This window comes from Colias philodice, chromosome 7 (assembly GCF_061535455.1).
Source record: "Colias philodice isolate Cphi_HAF_F1 chromosome 7, ilColPhil1 Martin Lab GWU primary, whole genome shotgun sequence".
NCBI classification, from domain to species: Eukaryota; Metazoa; Arthropoda; class Insecta; order Lepidoptera; family Pieridae; genus Colias; species Colias philodice.
Window position 1 is genome coordinate 6383016 of NC_143092.1, and position 22468 is coordinate 6405483.

General features: G+C 33.1%; 1 protein-coding gene across 1 annotated transcript in view; it reads right to left on the bottom strand.

Annotated features, from left to right (window-relative positions):
• Nucleotides 1-19880: 19880 nt before the first annotated feature.
• Nucleotides 19881-22468, bottom strand: part of LOC149487113 (uncharacterized) — a 37970-nt gene continuing 35382 nt past the window's right edge. The window contains exons 3-4 of the mRNA XM_089697357.1: nt 22394-22468; nt 19881-22305 (exon numbers count right to left, since the gene is read on the bottom strand). Coding sequence (XP_089553483.1) covers nt 21307-22305; nt 22394-22468 — 1074 coding nt within the window. The 3' untranslated portion in view covers nt 19881-21306. The remainder of the gene's footprint in view (nt 22306-22393) is intronic.

Sequence of the window (22468 nt, forward strand, 5' to 3'; positions counted from 1 at the left end):
ACACTGTATTTTCCCGAATGTTCTATACATTTATGTATGCGCGTATATTAGAATATTCTACAGTTTTGTCTACAAAAATACTGCATCAAATACATCTGTAGCGAGCACATCGAATACGGCTAATGCATAAAATATGAATCGCCTCTTTGAATTTGTCATAACATAAAATTATGTCTCTCAAGTTTTTATTTTAAAGCTCTGGAGATTTAACGATGTCATGTTTTTCAACTGAGGCTATTGTACGATTCTTTGTTAATTATAGCGGCTTATAAAATATTAATTTTAAAATAGAATGTTCTTGAGAATGCGATAGAATTTGTTTTTTCTTGTGCTGTTAAATATAACTAATTGAGTGGATGGAATTTTAACTTCCAATGTTACCTATTTAATTAATGAATTCAGTTATTCTAAGAAACCTTGATATCAATTCAATCACAGTAAATTAAAAACGGCAAGATAACACCTCTGTTACTAAAAGTTGGATAAAAAGTATCCGCTTTCAAAATTTTTATAATTATTATTATTCACATACTTTCATCGTCAATAGTTTTAATATTTTTAATCCGTAATTTATTTTAGTTGTATCAGCAACTAGCACCGTGAAATAAAAATAAAAAAGAACAGGAAACCACTCAACATCTGTGTAATTACGTGAACCATGTATTTATTTTTGAATTCGATTGTCTTCACGACCATTCCGTAATTGTTTTGTAAGCATTGTAATTAACAATTATATTTTATGTTAAAAAATGAGAATCCACAGCACACAGGCTCTGCTAAGTGGCTGCACTTTGCTGATTTTTATTACTCATAACTTTTGACTGGTTATGACAAGCTGACCGTGCGCATGCGCTTTATTATCCCTTATTATTTCTTCAATAACGACAACTGAATTAATGAATCTTTGTTCTCTCGTATCTAATTTAAGCTGATCGCGCTCAAACTGCTATTTATACTTTTCAATGATAATTAAATGTGAATACTACATCGATGTAGGTATACAGCAAAAACATTCGAGTAGTTTTTTGTTATTTTCGAGAATAAGGATAAAATTGTTTCACGTGCTCAGAACTCTTGTATTCAATGTAACGAATGCAGCAAATTAGCTGTTGGATTCCGTTTGCTGTCATTTTCCTCGGCCGAATCCACATAGGCCGACTTACTTCGCGCATTAATTGCCTCGCCTCGCGAGGTTCTCGCTTATGTGGACAAGTCTTATGAAAGATACCTACAAAAACAGAAACATTCGATATAAAAAAAGCATAGTTACGTACCGTAGGTTTAAAAAAAATCTAAAAATATATATAATATGTGAAATCTAAAAATAGAGTCAAGTGTTGAAGGAAAAAACATTATTTATATATTCTTTATATCGACAATAAAATTCAAAATCTATGACCATTGTAGTGCTCAGAGTACTAACTACTGAACAATAGGTACTATGGAATAGGTATTGCAGGTTTTAAAGCTTCATAATATAATAGCTAATTAACCTGCCATACGTAAAATGCCAACTGAGTAGAAATATTTTATCGCTCTACTTCAATTTCTAAGGCGTGGAAAAGAATAGTTATAAAAGTTTTAGTTCAGTAAAATTCGTAATTATTTAAATTAATAATAATTGCTTTAAGAATTCATTTTATTTTTCTTAGTTTGCAGGGTAGCTGTGCCCCGCGGTTTCACTCGCAGTGCTCCGCTCCTGTTGATCAGCGTAATGATAAAGCTAGCCTTCCTCAATAAATGGGAAATCTTACACCGAAAGAATTTTTCAAATCGGATCAGTAGTTACCGAGATTTATATTCGCTTTCTTTTATGAAGGTAGAGAAAAAAATACATTATTATCGGATGCCAGTTCGTAACAGTATTTATCCTTAAAGTCACTTGCATATTTCTTTGGAAGTATGTCAGCTTCCGATTTCTAACAACAAACGTATTCAAAGTAAAAGCTATTTGTGGTAAACGCCATTCAATCCATGTTATTAAACACCATTGACATTGTGGGAATCAATAAATACAAACCTTTGGAAAATTACGCATTTCCAAGCATTCAATCATATTCAACAATATTTCTATACTACATTTATTTAATTTGTAAATTACTTCGAACAAACAGAAAATTTTACGGCTAATAAAGACGTTTAAATGTTTTATGTTTGTTTAGAACTCGATATTAAAAAAAATATAGATCGTTAATTTTCCATACTAAAGGTAATTGGTTAATAGAACCCTTGTTTATACACGAGTCACTAGTTCTTCAGTAAATTATGAGGTAAAACTATTAAAACGTTTGAAATATAGAGGTTCGATTAAGCTTGAAGAGTAAAAACCGGGCAATTAATAATTAGTGAAACGGCAGAGAAGTTATATTGACCGCATTCGTCGTAAAATCGCTCGATTTACGTAGTCATTAACATATTGGTATGGGCTAAACTATTCTATTTCGTATAAACAAAACACAAAAAAACCGTGCTTGCATGGTTAAAATTTTATGTATCTTTAGTTGTTGAAAGTTTATTTTAGGTTTAAATGGTGTAAAAGTTACGAAACAAGTTGTTTTCGTGGTGGTGAAAATGTGGATTGTATTGTTTTGTTTTAATAACGTATTCACCATAGAAATCTAAATTTGTTATTTAGATTTCTATGGTATTCACTATTATTTATATTCCTAAAATGTGAAGTTAGCACAATTACCTTGTCAATTGCAATTATGATAATGGAGTAATACCCTATACAATAGAATTAATAATTTTACTCATTTCAATATTCATCGATTCGTCACTGTAAAAAAGTTCTACAAAGGAGCTTCCGCATATTACGCCATTATTACGTCACTACATTGTATAATATTTATCAAATCTAAAGCTTGGTGTTTTCACGATTTATTTATAAAAAAATATACAACGGTTTATATAATTAATCGTGACAGTGAGTCCTGCCGACTCACGACAAAGAAACAAAAAACAGACAAGCGTGACTGGAGCAGTCAATGCAAAAATGAATTAAATCATCCGCCTTAGTAAATTTTTAATTTAGGTTACAATTCTAACCCATAGTTTTGATAATTAGGGTAAAATTATTGGAAGGTGAAGCGTTTTTTATCGTTGGTATTGTTTTGGTCGAATTAGTCTCGATTGGCTTCTTTCTAGTTTGCGAAAATAAAAACTATGTGGTTTTGATAAAAAGTCAAATCTTCTGTAATATAAGTTTGCGTTTTATAAGGTTTGGTAATGTAAATGTTATTATGTTTCACGAGCTTAAAACAGAAGAAGCCTTCTGAGGAAACATGATCCATAATCATCTTTTGTAGGTATTTTGGGTTACGGTTAGTATTCATTCCACGTTCCTTTTACGGAATCCCAAAAACAATTTGTAAGAGAATCGTCTTAATAACAAAATCCGGTCATAATGACCTTCGTTTTCTTATAATGGCGTACGGCAACTTTTTGATCGATTTCTTTGATAGAACAAGAACTATATTATAATAAAATTGATTACTGTCCATTAGTTTCGGTAAGAAATCACGTATCTTGTGTAATTTAATACTCGAATGGAGTAGCTGGGCTTTTTATTGGTATTTCTCGTATTTCATTACTTTTCCGAGTATGGTCTTGATTTATGTTTGGATAAATATTGTTTTTTCGAAGCTTTATTTAAAAGTGTAAAACGAGTAGACAATTATAGTACATCGTAATGTTGAATAAAATTATGTAAGTTATAATATTATGTTGTTAAGTATTGAATGAACGAAACTATACCTACTATACAAATATAATAAATAAATAAATATAATATAATAAATAATTAAATATAATATAATCAATAATTAAATATAATATAATAAATAATTAAATATAATATAATAAATTTAAGTTACTCTTTGTAGTCAGCTGTAGGCTGTAGCCTCAGTTCTTTTGTATTATATTCTACTCTTACTCTACTTTCATTATTCCTTCTTTCGCTAAGAAGTACATACATACCGTTCCCATCTAAAATTGCACACATTTTCAGCTACATACCTAAATAGAGATTTGCTTAACATTTTAAAACTAAATAAAACCATTCAAATAGAAACATTCCAAGGGGAGTCGTTTAACCAAAATTTGTCCACGAGTGCACGTAAAAAGTACAAAGTCAGTTGTTACCTTTAGCGCAGTGCCAAAAACCTACGATCTTTTGTCATCTCGTCACGTGCGAACGGACTATCTTCACTTTTATTTTTACCAGATCGAATGAAAAACGTGCCTTGAACAAACAAAACTGAACTGTGATGTTTCGCTGAGAAAGCTTCACGAATTTTTCAGGTCATAGATATTGGTTAGGGAATTATTAAAATATCTAATCTAGAACAGTTGAAAAATAAAAAACAAGACTTTCTTTTCAAATACAGTGGTTAACGTAGTACGTACTATTTTGTATGGAGTAATTGGGTCATGAAGGTACACACATCAAATTGGAAAAACCGCTTGTTAGTTGTTAGGCTAGGTCAAATAAAAATATGAGTTGAAAATTCAAAAAATTGAATATTTTAATACTCGATTCGCGCGATGAAAGCTTTCAAAGCTCACAATTAAGCGTAGCTGCAATGGCTAGTGGAGGCGAAATCCCCTCTAACGCTATCGTACTAGCCCTAATCCTGCACTGTATCTGAAACTACTAAAATTTCATGTATAACAAAATAGTTAGGATTAGACGCGATCACGTACGAAATTGCAAATATTTAGGGCATGGCTTAGTTGACCGCTGGTGAGGTAGCGCTTTGCAACCGTGAGATTTCGTTTTTGTCAGCGGTTAAAGTGTATTCGATTGTGTAAACCTTTACGTATAAGAAACCTATAAAAAATGCAAAAAAGCTATCCAAACGATATAAATTTTTCTTATTAATATCCTAAGAAGATACCGACATTATAGGCATTTATCGTTTTGAAAACTTTGTGCAAAATGTTGAGTAATTACACAAAATTGAACATAATTACAAAAGTGAGACGTTGTACGAAATATTATAATTCATAGCGGTTGTAATTGAATTATGAAATTGGATAAATGGAACAAATTAGGGCGTTGCAAGCCAGTAGAAACGTCAATTTATAAAGATCAGATCGAGATAAAGATTAACTGTTGGAATTCGAATCGTTGGAGCAAGTGCTTTGCACAATGCTGTTATTTATAAGAAAATACTATACAATCATCTAATCTATTTTTATGCAATTTGGAGAGATAAATCTAATTATTTGTGTTCGTAGTAATTGACAGACTACACTGTTAAATAAACGATCGGGGTCAGTGAATCACGAAAACTTATCTATGATAAAAAATAATATTATAATTACGTTTACTCATTCGATACATCTAGATAATTATTTTATGAACGAGCTTTTATAAGCATCGAGCTTTTATATCATGCACGGGTAAGCGTATTTCCAAACTATACATAGCCAGAACGCAACCATAGGAAACTGCTCGTGTATACTTTGGAATGCTGTTTTTAAGTTTGTTATTACAATATATACACGGATTTTGCGTACTGATCGCGTATACTTTGTAACGCGGATGCTTGCTTCTTCGTTCCAAACTATACACGATCAGTACGCAAAATATGTATAACTAAATATAGCTATTACACCACTTGCGCTTGAGCGAAATAATAAATATACATATAGGCAATCAAAGACTTGTACAATGTACAGCTATCTATCTACTTTTATTCTTCTTGATTGATTCAGTAAAATATGGAATAAAAATATTATTAGGTAAGCTTAGAAAAATAAATAGGTAACAGATATATAAGGGTTACCTATGGGTTAGGTTAGGTTCGTGTTTTTTTAACTATACAAAAAGAGGAGCCCCGCTTCGCGGGGCTCCGTCCCCTCGCAACCGTCTTCTTCTGGACTTAAAGATTCTTTCATTTTAGCACTATTGTCAATTGTAAGTCGTGCAGTATAGTCGGGTACGAAGACACAAGCATCCTCGATACAAAAAATATACGATCAGTACGCAACATTATATACACAATACACATGCATTTTAATAATAGATTTCAAAACAAAAATACAATAATATAAACGCGAGCAATGGAAAGACGCCGCGCTTACTCCGAAACATACACGATTAGTCGGCATGCGTACTGGCGCTGTATATTTTGGAGCGCTATTCTTACTTACTTCACTACAAAGTATACGCGAGTATTTGCGTACTGCTGTTGTATAGATTGGAAGAACTTTGTAAAAAAGTTATTTCCAAACTATACGTGATTAGTTTCACACCGTTGCGTACTGGCCTTGTATAGTTTGGAAAGACGCCACGGGTAAACCTTAATGATAAATTATTTAAATTTTTGTAATAAATAATAATAAATTGAATAAAATTATAACTACATTAATAATCTTGAAAAATTTGGTTAGCAATAAAACTAGAAAATTCATGCTATTATCTCCAATCTAATTTACCTTCGCTAAAGCTACGTCCACTAACAGATAATGCAAATAAGTGTCAACGCCAATGCATCTATCGAACAAAAATCCCCCGAATTCCCATTCCGATGATTAATTTGTCCTTTCTCTGCATTTGTACAGATTACGAATTCATGGAACGGATAAAGTCATGCGTCAATCAGCTTAATAAGCAATTCAAATTCTGTTTAATCCTATCACTTTGATGCATTATGTATGCAAGCTCACCTCAACACAGAATATTGTTAATTCATTATCTAATGTTATTTTGTTAATGTTCGGCTCTAATTAGAGTTGACAGTCTGGATAAACAAGCGTGGTTGATCGGCATAACAGTTTAGTCAAGTATTAAAATTGAAGCTTTGGGAATCAATTTTAAGTGTATATTTGAATTAGCATTGTAGCTAGTTTGTGAGTGTTTAGTTCCATTTACGTAAATCCATACTAATATTATAAATGCGAAAGTAACTCTGTCTGTCTGTCTGTTACTCAATCACGCCTAAACTACTGAACCAATTTGCATGAAATTTGGTATGGAGATATTTTGATACCCGAGAAAGGACATAGGCTACTTTTTATCCCGGGAAAATGACGCAATCCCGGAAATCCCACGGGAACGGGAACTATGCGGGTTTTTCTTTGACTGCGAGGGCGAAGCCGCGGGCGGAAACCTAGTAACTAATAAAATGAACGTAACTCCTTTTAATATGTAATAAGTATAAAAGAAAACATGACACACACTCTACCTAAAAGTAATGAAAGTTGTATACAATGCAAAAATTATAAAACACCAAACTATTAATAGTTACATTAAACTACCTCATACGATAAAACAAAGAATCCTTACATTAGCCACTAGCCAGCTAATCATAAAACGCTACTAAACTTTTAATAGATAATAAAAGCTCTTTGTCGCTCGATAATGTATAAAATGATGCAGCAAGCAACGTGATAACATAATTACTTATATTACCGGAGAGAGGACATTGGCCGCTCCTTATAAATCACTGGTTCCGACAAAGCCGAGTTTCGAGATTGTAGTGATTTTTAATTCGCCTTTTTTACTTCTGGTGTTTTGTGTACTCGAGTAATTACTAAATTGAAGCATTAATAGCGGTGCGTTGAACTAGCGGTTGAAATATAGATAATTGGATTTTTTACCATCTGTGTGAGGTTCGGTGTTTAAAACCTCCGAATTACAAGGCGATTAATCGTAGGTAGCAATCATCGCAAATTTTAAAACTTTGATTGTGGAATGTTATTAAATAAAATTATTAAAATTGCAAAAAATAACTAACCAACTTTAATAATTGACTAAATTATGTCACGTGTATGAGTTATCATTAACGGGTATTCACTAATATCTTGATTCAATATGTTTGAAACATAATAACGTTGATGTGATACACACAGTAAGTCGCTTGATTACATATCAAATTGATTTTAGAATATTACATATCGATATTCAATAATGAGTTATTTAATGATAAACAACTTGCCAATACTATTTTTCCCCAACAATTCAAACATTGTTGTATTTATAACGAGTAATACAGTTTAATATCAATGCCTGAAACTATATTGTAATAGTTACGAACCTTTATAGCTTAAACAGAATCGGACATTTAGCAAATCATCTCGCGCCGTGATGGGTTAGGGCCTAAGGTGAGAAAGGCTTCCAAGAACAACTAAATAATACTAGTAGATTAGCAGGTACATATTCACAACTAGTTTCTTGGTTATATCAGTTCAACCACGCACAATTACTTTGTAGAATGAGTTTTCCTTAGCGGTATTTTCAAATAGGTACCTACAACAGAATAACATTTTTAGTCGAAACGTCAAAACGTCGAAAGTCCTCCTTCTAAAACAAATTATTTCAGAAAAAAATAATTTGTTTTAGAAGGAGGATAAGGAGAAGGAGAAGGTTCAATGTAATCTTATTTTAAATGGTCGAAAATTTTGCAAGAAAATTAAAATCTTGTGTCACATTAAAAAAAATATACCTACCTATCACAGAGTGGAATAAAATGTGTAAATACTTACTTTATGAAGTATATTATGTAGGATTTCTTCTGAAATAAATGTTTGAGAACAATTATTGTCAGCTATGTGATTGTTTATCAAAACAGAAGCTCTACTTACTTGGTATGAAACTAAAAGTCACCAAACTTTCAATTAATTAGTAGTGGTCTATTATCTGAATTATAGACTACTATAGGTAGAGGAAAGTAACCAAATATGGAATACCATTTTGTTTTTGGGATATAAAAATAAAACTTTACATAAATTAAATCAGTTTATTGTTTTTACTGGTCAGTCATACATCTATAAGTAATAATTAACAGCCTTTAACGAAATATATCGGTAATGAAATTAAAATCTTACACAAAAAACAAAATCCCAAATGAGTAACCAAATATGGAATAGGTACCCATATATGGAATATAAGCATAAATCAACATAACAATAACAAAAATGTAATGAATATCTTTGAGATCAATTAAATGAATGTAACATATTGTGATAAATGAAAGAAGTTACGTAATTACTTGCAAAAGTCACAAATCCAGATCCATCTGGACCAGCACATCATAATGTGTTCAGAGCCACACATCAAGCATTTACTTCAACTTTCTCCACTTTAATCCATGGAAAAAAGTCTTGAACAGAACCTCCTGACTCTGCTGATGCATGTATGTTACATTCTGCATCTGCAGAGTCAGAAGGCACTTGGTCCATCAACTCATCATGCTCCACTACCTTCATCAAACTGGATAATGTCTAGTTCCTCAGAGCCTTTCTTCTTCACTATCATCCTTATTTTTCTGCGATTGTTTGTTTCTCTTAATAAAGTTAATAACGTTGAAAGAAGAAATAGAAATATAATGATGAAATAAAGTTGTCCTAGGGACTTGGAAATCCTGTGCCGCTTTCAAATACCCCATTTTCTTTTCCCGGACGAATTTTATAGATTGTGCCGTTTTTTTCTTCATCCCAGATTTTTCGTTAGGTTGATTATGAACCGGACATTCTAAAAACAAACATTACATGCAGTTTAAAAAAAATAATAGCAAGTTTATAGTATTCCATAATTAGACACCGACGAATGTCCATATTTGGATTTTTATACTCGTTCAAACGCTTCTAAATATTTTTTCAATTCACAATATTTTTAAGACAAAAGATCACAAAATGGTGAAATAAACATAATACCGATATACTAAATAGTGTAACACTTATGTAAACAAACATAATAGCCGGTAAATACTCATTTATTACTTACCTTAAAAAATTTCTGCATGGCAACAAAACAAAACACCCCTGCCACACGTAAACCGTTCACGCAACTAACTCCATGGTGTTAGTGCGATAATTAGTACACCAAATGAAACAGAAGATGGTCGAATGTTGCGATTCATACTTATAGTCTTCGAGTAATGAAGGAATTCCATATTAGGATACTATTCCATATTTGGTGACTTTCCTCTACTTATAAACAATTTTAAACGTAAAACTAATAATCTACACACAAATAACATATTTAAGCACATAATTTTTCCCCGAAATTCGATATAAACCAGTCAATTACTGAGTAAGATATTCACCAAAACTGTATACAGATGAGCTGTCGATAACTCAGTCGCCTGACAAGATTGGCATATATTTTGTCAATGTCGATCTGCGCTTCACGAAATCCCATTTTTTCAACGTGAATATCGAAAAAGGCAATCTGCTTTGATCCCTTAAAATTATATTAATTGTCCCCTGTAATTAACAATACTAACGCATAGATAATTTATACCTCTACCTAAATTATGCATCGTTTTATCTTATAAATCAGATTTAAAATCCAAGTAATGTGTCGTGCATTTTGTATGACTTGAGCCTTATTTATTATGAATTGCAAGTAAATGCATAGAGCGATAGCAACCGGCTAACCCCCGGGCGTATTCCGATAGAAAATTATTAAGAAAATTAAATGATCTACTGTGTACAGTATACAGATATGCCAATTACTGATAATATCTGTGTTATGTTGAAAGTGCGTGGGCTAGACGGCGTTTTCCTCAGCAATGTTTTTATCCGCGGTGTAATCTCTAGTTTTGGTGTTAAGTTGGTGTGTCGTTTACATAAACATCGGTCGAGCATTACATCAGCTTATTACAGCCAGCCTACGCTGAGGCGTATATTATGCAGTTTACATCAATAGCTTTAGAATAATCGTCTTGTATTTCGATTAACATAGGAGTTTGCATAATCCTGTAAGTGCATATTTGATGGTTCATTTTAAATCATATCCCGATATAAATAAAGTTTTGATGCACGTATTGGACGAGAAAATCGAAAGATATAGACAATTTGTGTTGGATTTGCGAAACATGGAATACTTTAGCGTGGGTACGATATTTGATGAGCAAAATGTTCACGTATTCACAGCACTTATGTAAGCTTTTTATGCTTTAAAAAGTTTATGCGTTCTATTTTTTAAGATTGACATTGTAAAATATCATTACAAAAACTTACAGGAAAAAAATACAGAAACGGAGGAGAGATAGAGAAAAATAACATTTTTAGTAATAATTCAATAGTGGCAATATATTAAAGAAACAAATTTTAATATGATGTTAATAAAACATCGTAAAACAAACACTTCCTTCATTCAGAAGCACATGCATCTGTCAATACAAAACATGTTTATATGCCTCGTTTCCTCCTCATTATTGTATTATACATTTACAACTATATATTTTTATTGAACGCAGTTCCGTTCCGAATCCGATTATTCCCTGCCCTTTAGCACAGTATAAAGAGAACCTTTAGTTTGCGACATTTGATCGCTTGTTAAATTAAACATGAATCGCCATCGAAAAACGACCACGCCTCGACACGCGGGCCACGGGACCGCCTACTACGCCCATCACTAATTATGAAAACCGGTTGTAAATGCTGTAATTAGTGACCTATCCACGCCACCTGTTGGTCGTAGTATAAGCGTTCAATAAAACGTTAAAATGCCCCATAACTTATACACACTATTTAACCATATTTGACTTTGAGCAGCTTCAATAGAGCAGTCTTTGTTTGGCTGATTGTTTGTTCATAATTTATGTAAATAATATTAAGGACAACAGCAATCAAGTACTATTTATTGTAACATGTAAGAAAAAAAAATGAAATGTTTTTATTTTTTCTAAATTAGGTTTTTAATGGGTCATTGACCTTAGAATAGAGTAATGTTTGACCTTGAAATACTACAAAATGTGTACGAATTAGCCTGTATTCAATAAACATCAGCTATTTGTTCTTCTCAAATGCAGCAAATACCTTTATTACCAGTGAGTTTTTTTAAGACATTAATATTCCATAACCAAACACAATTTATTATTTAAACAAAACGTGGTGCATACTTAAAGTATTGCTCGAACAATTTATAAAAACAAAACATTAATTAAGCATAAGCTCGAGGTGTAAAATTACCGTAGGTCTCCACATCAGATCCCTATCTCATATAATTTGATATCGGCAAACAGCTATGCATTTTGAGATAATATGCTTCTGAGAAATTATTGATTGATTGAGCCGACTGCTTATACTCCAAGCTCGTGAATGCGTCTTCTAATTGTGCCTTATGGATTTGAATTTACTTATCTCGGCTTAGCTCTTGGTATACCTAATAGTGCTTGCGAAATCTGTGACTTAATGTACGAATATATTATTGCATTGCGAAATAGAAGGGATTTGCTCGGAGGTTCTATGCCTGTAATACCCTTCTATATCTATGTTATATGTATACGTAATAACAAAGATTTATCGGTATATTATTATAATTTATCAAAGACTACTGTGGACGTTGTTTATAATAAATAATTGAATATATCCCATTTACCTACTTAGTTTCAAATATTTTACAAAAAGTACGGTCTAGAATTTCTCAAATGTAATACCTACTTTTGTTATTCACTTGATCAGTTAGTACTTCTTAAGCTCTATAAAACGTTGCCTCCTTGCCTTGAACTCAAACAGTATTACATATATTCTATGCATAATGCATATAATATGTACTGTTCAATCGTTAAACAGTAATATATCTTCTTATTTTCCTCATGCAAACTTCTAATGGCCCAATAAATTACCCCACAGAAAGTATCGACTGCAGGTGCACGTATCTCCTTATAATAAACGCTCCTTAAACAGTACGTAAGATACTGTAAGATAAAACTAATTCTTTTAATAGATCTTAAAATCAATATACAGCCAGCGGGCGAGGTATAATTACAGTAATTACACTGAAGACAAATATTTACCACTATTTACAAGGTGATGTTTAGCGATCGCCCACGCGTTGACAGCCGCATATTACAGTACGGCAGTGGGCACCTCCCTCGGGGTTTTCGCAGCAAATAAAACAAAGATAGCTTCGTGAGTGCAATTAGATACTTCATTACTTATAAGTCGTGATAAAACTTTAGGCTCGGCATCAAGTATTAGTTTGTTGCTACTTTTGTATGGTGCATTTTATAGTTGGGTAGTGTTCGTGACTGTTGTTTTCCGTTTTAATAAATCGTTGTGCAAACAGTCAATAATTTGGACAGGTTTTCTTTTTTTATTAAATTCTGCATATCATAAAGGCAGTCAAAAATTATATGTAGAGGCGGTCTTAGATTTAACAACCGTCATTTATTTATGCATATTTAAGAATATCATGTAGAAGTGAAAACTCCTATAAAGGCATTTTCTTTAGATTTCTGAACAAACCATAAAGTTCTGAACCATTAACTTAAAAATAGACGTATGAGGATACAGAAAAACTCCCTAATTTTTAAAGCACTCTATGGATTTAGCTCTTCATCGCGGTGATATCTACCTTTTGTAAGTGACGATTGAGCAGGGTTCACTTTCTTACGGGATGTGGGAATGTGTAGAATTTTTTGTAAAAAAATTTTTTGTTGGGTAGCAAACAAAATCTGACATCTGTTTGCATAAAACTGAAGCATCTTACCATCTGCTCTCTATCAATACGTGTATAATACATATTTGTAAGACGAATTAGAAAAAAAACTCCAACCAACCCAACCATATTTTTCATTTTTAAAATAATCACTAATGTACATACTATCTTTACAGGTACAAATTGGTGCGTGAACTTTTCGATGCTTACACATATTCACCGGGATCTAGCAGAACTGGGTCTAGCAGTGATTCGCAGTTGAAGATACACTTATGTAATTACGTTTCGAAGTGGATTTGAAGAATATTTATGGAATAGAGAATATTGTATAATAAGTTTAATGTATTGGAATATAATATAATGAAGTTTCCGTTGAAGCAAATTTTAATTTTAGTTCATGTTTCGAAGATCAGTTTTCAATTCGTAGAACTATTTGTTTGATAGCCAGTAAATAAAGTACCATAGGCCTTTTACGCGACAATGCAATATTACTTATGTTTTTGGATCGAAGGAATGTAGACAATAAATATTATGGGGCTATTATTCTTGGTATTTTGTACTGTATTCATAACGCATCGAATAAACCGGTTTTAATCCGGTTTTAACGGTCAACTTTACTGCAAAATAAAATTTTAAACGGTAGTCTGAAAAACAGTAGACGACTCCATCATAATTAAACCCGTCATAATATTTTTATGACATTTATTAATACCCATGAACAATAAAAAGATCCTATAGTTTATTTTATAATTATAAAAGTTTGTATATTTTAATTGTTTATGCTATTAATAAATAATTAGTTTAATAATCAAGATTGAATTCACTTTGAAGTAAATAATAACGTACTCGATTATATCTAGATTCTAGTTTCTTTTTCAGCCCGGTTTAACCCAAAGTTGGGTATAGGCCTCTTCATGTGCACGCCATTCCTTTCTGTTGGTCGCCACTCGCATCCACTTCCTTCCCAAGATCTTCACTATGTCGTCAGCCCATCTAGTAGGCTGACGGCCAACTTTTCTTTGTCCGGTCCAAGGACGCCATTCTAGGATTTTGTTGGTCCACCTGTTGTCACTTAATCTGCAGATATGTCCCGCCCACCTCCATTTCTGCCGAGACACTTTGAGTGCTATGTCTATAACTCCAGTTTTCTTCCTTATTGTCGTATTTGGAACTCTGTCTATCAATGAAATCCCGAGAATAGCGCGTTCCATCGACCTTTGCGCTACTTGGAGTTTATTCACTAGGTGTTTGGTTAGTGTCCAGGTTTCAGAGGCGTACGTCATTACTGGAAGAATACATTGCTCAAACGTTCGCCTCTTCAGGAAGGTTGGTATTTGTTTGTCTTTGAATACATCTGATAGTTTGCCAAACGCTGCCCAGCCAAGTTGAATGCGGCGGTCTACTTCCCTCGTTTGTGCATTCCTATCCAGCGTAACCATTTGACCCAAATAAACATACTCTTCTACTCTGTCGATGTTCTGACCATGTATTGTGATCGCAGGTGTAATGTTTTTGCTGTTACACATAAATTTAGTTTTGAGCATGTTCATTCTTAATCCAATAGCTAGTGAGGCATCATGTAGTTCTTCGAGCATAACTTTTATATCGTCCGGGGTTTTAGCAAACAGAACGAGGTCGTCAGCAAATCTCAAATGCGACAACATTGACCCGTTGATGCTAACGCCTTTTTCAGACCACTCCAACAGTTTAAAAACGTCTTCTAGAGCAGCTGTAAATAGCTTGGGAGAAATTGTATCGCCTTGTCTTACACCGCGACCAACTGGTATTCGGCGAGAAACTTCGTGCAGCTTTACTTGGAGGGTTGCACCTTTATAAATCTCCTTGAGAACTTCCACATATCTTGTGTCTACCATGCATCTTTGCAGTGAATGAAACACAGCCCAGTGTTCTATAGTGTCGAACGCTTTTTCATAATCTACGAAAGCAACACATAGATCCTGATTGTACTCCACACACTTTTCAATCAACTGCCGCACTACAAATATGTGGTCGATAGTGGAGAAACCACGACGGAAACCTGCCTGTTCTATTGGCTGTGCAGTATCAAGTTTGTTGGCTAGACGGTTCGTCAGAACTTTAGTAAATAGCTTGTAGGTATGGAGCAATATGGATATTGGCCTATAATTATTGAGTTGGGTTTTTTCCCCTTTCTTATATATAAGCGTAACCAATGCGTTTTTCCAAGGTTTCGGTGTAATACCTTCCATTAAAACCTGATTGAAAAGCCTTTGAAGTTCTAGCAAAGCCGTTTTGCCTCCTAACTTTAAAAGTTCCACAGGTACACCATCTTCACCTGGAGCCTTTTCATTTTTCATACTTTTAAGCGCCGATTTAATCTCATACAAGCTTATGTCTGGTAGATCTTCTGTAAAGTGACGTATCAGTTTAGCGCGTGGGCATTGAAGCTTCAGTGGCTCCACTGTTCTGGAGGTGTACAGTTTTTCGTAGAAAGTGTTTCTAGTTTATATCGTTCCAAATAAATATGTTCATTTAAATGTTTGAAATTTTATTTTTCCCAAAAATCCTATCCTAACACTTCACAATCCTAAAACTTAACTAATACAAAACAGTAAACACCATAAGTGTGCCAAGGTTCAATAAATTATTTAATGTATGATCAATTATTAAATAAAAATGGACCTTATACACTTTCATAAAGATAAATCCTACAAAAGAATAGATAAAGCCATCCATTGTAATAATAATATTTAAATACTTTTTAATGTAGACACGTGTTTCCAATTTCCATAGCAAGTACTTGTTTCACAAACAGTATCACAGTGAGTACACAGCTTAAGCCTTTAGAACTAGGCTCATGAAGGAAAATAACTATTGCCATTCTCACATTTAATAATCGTATTTCTTGTGAAGCTTGAATAATGTTCTAACAGTATTTGTACTGTTGTGTTCCGGTCTAAGCCTAAGATAATGTACAGTAAACAGTACCTAATGCTAATTATGTTCCGCTTCTTTATTTGAGCCAACCTTTATTGTTGATAATTACTGTGTAAGTGCAATGATTATGCAGAGAATATTCTTGTAATTATTATGTTTTGCTTGTAGTGAACATAAGAGTTATTTTTATGAAATGTTAATTTATTAGTTTAATTTTCTAATAGGTATATTAATTGTTTAATAAATTAAGTAAAGAAAATAGTTTTACTGCACGTCAGTTTAAAGTCTAAATGTTACTAAACTTCAATTTAAAATTATATCAATTCGAGATTGAATTATTTGGCCACAACAACAAAAAACAATTTCTCAGTAGGTATTTGTAATAAATAAATACAGCACCCTTAACAATGTACACCTATCGCTACATCTCATCCGCACGTTAAAATAGTCTATAATATTTATCACAACATTACAAATATTGCGAGCAATCCAGCCGTCATGAATCCCATGATAAATGCACTTCGCAAATACTGAGCATCCACCTGACACCCTTGACAGTCACTTGTACCAGTAATTGCGTAACGTATGTTTCCGACATCGCATCACAGGCTCGATGGTCAGGCTCAGATAAGTCTGCTACGGTTTGAGACGCTTGTCAGATTCGAGCTCAAAACTGGTGCAAGAAGGTAGTATCCCTAGCCTTAATCTGACTAGTCCTTAATATTATAAATGCGAAAGTTTGTTTGCTTTTTATTTTTCTTTCACATTGCATTTACAAAACAGGGAAGCACAAATATCAATATTTCTTACGTGTCACGCAAGTGTGAGATTAAAAAAATTACATTGTAATTAAAGTAACTAATCATTTTGTTATTGTAAATCATATCGTCGAACGGTAATATAAAGCAATTAAATTAATCTCTTAAGTACTTATATTGCAAATAAAAGTAATAGTCACTTAGCGAGACTATTTCAGTGCTATCAACACACGTTAACAAGAACTGTCTTATACCATGGTCCAGCAATTAAGATAAAATTGACATAAAATATGTGGATTGCGTTTTATATCTAAAGCCTATCTCTGGAGGAGCTGGTAATCGCCGGGTTATCCTGTACATTGGTTCTATCGTGTATACAACTTATCTAATAGTGGATCGCTTGTATGTATCATATTTATCTGTTTGAAAAAGCGTTTGCGATGACACAGTATCGCCGATATTGTATGATTCATGTGTATTACGTGTGGATATTATCTGCTGGACTATCGGGCTATTAATAAAGCCGATCTGTTAGCCATTTTGTTTCAACCCCACAAATGAATATAAACCTACTTTAATACATAATTACATTAGTAATATTAGTAAAAGCTACGATATGACTAAACGACGATAGCTAATTACGAATGTAGCGAATATACCTATATTATTATGTGAATAAATATATCTACCCGATGGTGCATAAACCATATATGTAGAAAATATCTATATTTTTATAAAGACGCATCATTTCATGCAATATCGAAATAGACAAACATTAGTTCGAACTGAAATTTTATTACTCAAAGAATACATTGCATTTTCCCTGAATATTCTAGATTAAAAACACGATCCTGAAATTGAAAGCCCAAAATGGAAAGTTTTCAAAGCTGTCCAAAATTCAAACTAATATTTGAGTCCGCACATAGTAAAAGTATTCCCAATTAAATATGCGGCAAAAGAATTCAAATTTGAGGGACTATTGAACACGAAAGTTACATGGGGAACCAGAAATGTGTTCAAGTTCTGCAATAAATCTTAAAAGAATGCTTTGGCCGCTCCCGAAAGGATCCTTGTGGGAGCGTTCACCTTCTATTTTCCCGTTATTTATGAGCAAATGCTTTATATGACCGTGGACGAAAAAAATAACTAAAATAGACATACGTACTGTATATCATTTCCAATACAAACATCGCTTTTGTTAATGAAAATTAATGGCTGTTAGTCGATTTCAAAGACTTATCTAAATTGATTTTATAATTCACCTTCGATTAGAATAAGTAAAAACAAAATCTCGATATCTAATCTCGGAACTTGATTTATGGGGATAGGAACACGAATTTGGTCTATTAAACTCCGAACGCGCGGGTTATCTACCGTTTACACGTAATTTATAAAAGAGCTTCCTTCCATTTGCATTTTCGAATGACCTTCATAATCACATTGTCGGTGGCTCACGCCGATTAGCTTAATGGATTTCTCAATTTAATGTATCCTTAACTCTTTAATTGGCTTTTAAGAAGATACGACCCAGTTTTTGTTGGTACGTAAGCGGCATGGGTACATTCTTGGAAAGATATTTTGTCATAAAATTGTAAAAGCAAGTTTGATTTTAAAGCTTATATCGATAGTTAAATGGCAAGATAGGTGGTCTTTGACGGCGTTTCCAGTTGATTGAATATTTGTGATTTTGCTTGCCGAAATGTAATCTAGTATTTTTAGGTGGTCTTTATATTTAAGCTTCTTTAGTTGTGAAGTGCAATGAAGCGTTTTAGCAAAATCATCATAAGATTCTAGTCAATGCAACTAAAACACTGAATATTAAATTCAAAAGAAAAAAATATATACACATACCAAAAACGATTGTTAGACTTGTTACAAAATACCAAAATCGTATTATAATCCCCAGATTTTTCCCTCTACAATAAAACAAGCAAAGCCCCGTTTCTTTAAGCCATTTTAGGATAAGTATTTAAGTACGTCTGAGTCTACAATTAAAGGGGTTCCGTATAACGTGACGTTTTGTTTGACCACCGAATGTTGACAATACGTTGACGCTAATCCCAGAACAATGGTCGTTTTATCCCAGCCTGTCAAATGATGCCCAAACGCATTCCCTTCTGAGTACCGTTAAACCTTTTAGTTAATATTCATTTTTATTTTCAATAAAACATTGTGTGAACTTTTTTTAAAATGTGGTTTTCAATAATTCTTGTAACTATTAACTCAATGCAGAAAGGAAAGAAAGAAAAAAAATTCTACTCGACGTAAATTCTATTAATTCTTTAGGATTTCTACTAAACAACCGCTAAATCTGTTTGTCAATATTTGTTCATAATAATTATATTTGATTACTGATTTATTCTCGCTGTAGTGATTAGCAAATTGAATATAGTGTAATTAATATTATGCCAGTATAAATCGCTTTGTGTATTAATAGCTCGGCCATATTCAACATAAATTTAATAAATGATCACTTGCTCTATATATTTTCTCTTTTTCGTAATTTTTATTGTGTATGTGAGAATCTGTGATTATTATGCTATCTTTATAAGAATTTAGTTACGGTGTGAATGAATATTAAATTGTGAACATTATAAATAGAAAGTCATGAGTACAAGTTACGCCTCAAAATCTACTTTTCTTTCTTTAAAATATCTATTTGTTGTTTTAAATATGCTAATAAAATAATGCCAACCGTACTTTAAATTCGATTATTCTGTTCTTTCTTATACGTTTCAACATTATTAAAATTATTTTTGAAAAGGAATTTCAATAACATAAGTAGGATCAAAATGAAAGAGAAGATATAATTTGGCAGACATATTTATTTATACTTATTAAAGTGTAGCTTCATCAATTAGCAACTATTTACAAATTCGGATGAAGGTTAAAATAAATTAATTTAACTAAGCCTAACTCTAATATGAATTTGGTCATGGGAAAACCAAAATATTTGTTTACAACACAAAATACTTTTGGCTTTTAACTTTTCACGCTACGAAAAAACAAGATAAGTAAGTACATGTCAAAGCTAACATCGACTTTAAACAAATTTCTACAGCAACAATACAAGGAGTAACTGACCGGCTAATCTAAACGATATGAGTATCGTTTTAATATAGTTATATATTAAAAACTCGGTATTAATATTAGATAAATTTTCTGTCGCCTTCAAGAAAAATATACTTTCTCTGGTACAATTTTTACAATAGATCCTTCATATTTACAAACACGTACAAGTATTTATTGCTGAAGAAGAAGACCTATATATAGGTCCTATATTAGGACGTCTATTCTATTGAAACGATGATAAGATCCTGATACTGATAAAAGGTAAGAATAGTGTTGTTAAGGAAACACAAACCGAAGGTAGGTCATATTTATAAACGAATTTATTACAACGTAAATTTTACATTTTAATGACTTATAAAACAACTAATGTGATAAATAATTCGAATATATAACACCGGAAACAATTATTGTACAAACTTTAAAGACGTCATCCATTTTTTCTCATTTATCAAATTACCAATAATATTTTAGTACTAAAGTACGAGAGTAACTAAGTATATACATAATATTTTTTATTCAGTAATAAGACTGTTTGACTCCGGCTTTACCTTCGGTTTGTGTTTAATTTAACACAGCTTTATTTATGGCATATCAAACACGTTTAGCAGAAAACCATACCGCAGCGTAAAATCTCTACGAACCATAGACAAAGTTAAGAACAGCACGTAATATTACATAGTCTTTGATTTTGCACACGGCACAATACAAAGAAACGGTGCAAATATTTAACACCTATAAAATATTTACAACACACAAATTCAATTATTATTCATAAAAAGATATATCGCTTAGCCTTAATATATTTACATCTAAGATTCCTGGTGTTGTCCTTACTGTGATTTCATAAATACATTTATAAGTACAATTTTTAAATTTACAATTTTTCTAAAACTACATACAAAATTTATATAGTATGATTTTATAGTTGCTGGTACAGTGATTTTCAACGCACAGAGTAATATAAATCACAAAAAATAAAAGTCACAGATATCCGCACCACCACAACTCTCACAAGTTCAAACTAATTTAATTTTATCACATTCGAAAATCCTTGACTTACTGACATTAGCACGGTTGCATCTACTCTTCAAACTATTAAGTCCATACTCTTTAGGAACTGAATGCCCGATCTTCTATTGCCAACATTTCATAGCTATGACGTCACACTACGACATCCCTAGAAGCGGGTTCGTTAGTGGGTGTTTCTGGAGCTAGTACAGGTTGAAAACAATGAGAAGTAGGTGTAAAATCTTCCACTAATTTTCTCTTTAGAACAGACGAGGATCCAACATAGACGTTGGTGCCTGGAAATGTACCGCGCCGCCGTCGCCTCCAAATAATAGCCGCTAGTACAGCTAATCCAAAAGCAACCATTGCGGATAAGCACCCAAGGACTAGCTCAGAGTCTGGGGCCCTCTCCGGGACACGCTCTCCTCTCATTGAACTTACAAGAACAGACATCAGTCGGTCACCTTCACTAACTTCGACATCTTGAACGCTTTCAGTTGAAACACGTTGCGCACGACTTGTATCAATTGTCATCGTTTCCGACTTTTCATTATCAACACCGGGTGTACGAGAAACAAGTTCTACTTGGATATGATAAATGGTATCGGGCCATAAAGATAACGTTACTCTTGTAGAATCTGTGAATAGATTTCCTTTTAATCCACCTCCATCTACCTCCCACGTTACAAGATATACACCTCTTGTTATTCTCGGTTCCCATGCGATTTCACCAATTACAAGAACTTTTTGGTGAATGAGTGAAATTTCTTTTAATATCCATTTGTGTTCATCGTGATTAGATGTGTTGCTATCATGAGCAACCCAGGTTTCATCTGGGCTGTAAATTGTAACGAGTCCTAGAGGATCGACTACCAGTACACGCAGTAAAGCGCCTTCGTTATTGGAAGGTACTCTGGTGGCTAGGGCCTGCGTTTGAATAATTTGCCTCCACGGGCCTTCAGCTGCTCGGCGCATTACGACATACACGAATGGGGTAGGCCTGGAAGCTGCCCTTGGAGCCGGCGGGGGCCAGCGAGCTAGCGCACCGCTCACTCGCATCACCCCTTCGCCTTTTGTGTGGATGACAGGCTGGGTCTGGGAAGCTCTTGCTGCTTCAGCGTGGAATTCACAAGCAACTTTGCAGCCAGGGAACTGTAAAAAACGACCCAATTAGTACATTGCGAAATATTAAACTTAAACTTAAACGTAACAATTAAAACATTAATATAAAGATACTTACACAAATGTCTTGTTCATCACAAACTGCTCCCCACACTTGATAGTTTGATTGAAGTAATTCGCAGTTTTCCCAGCA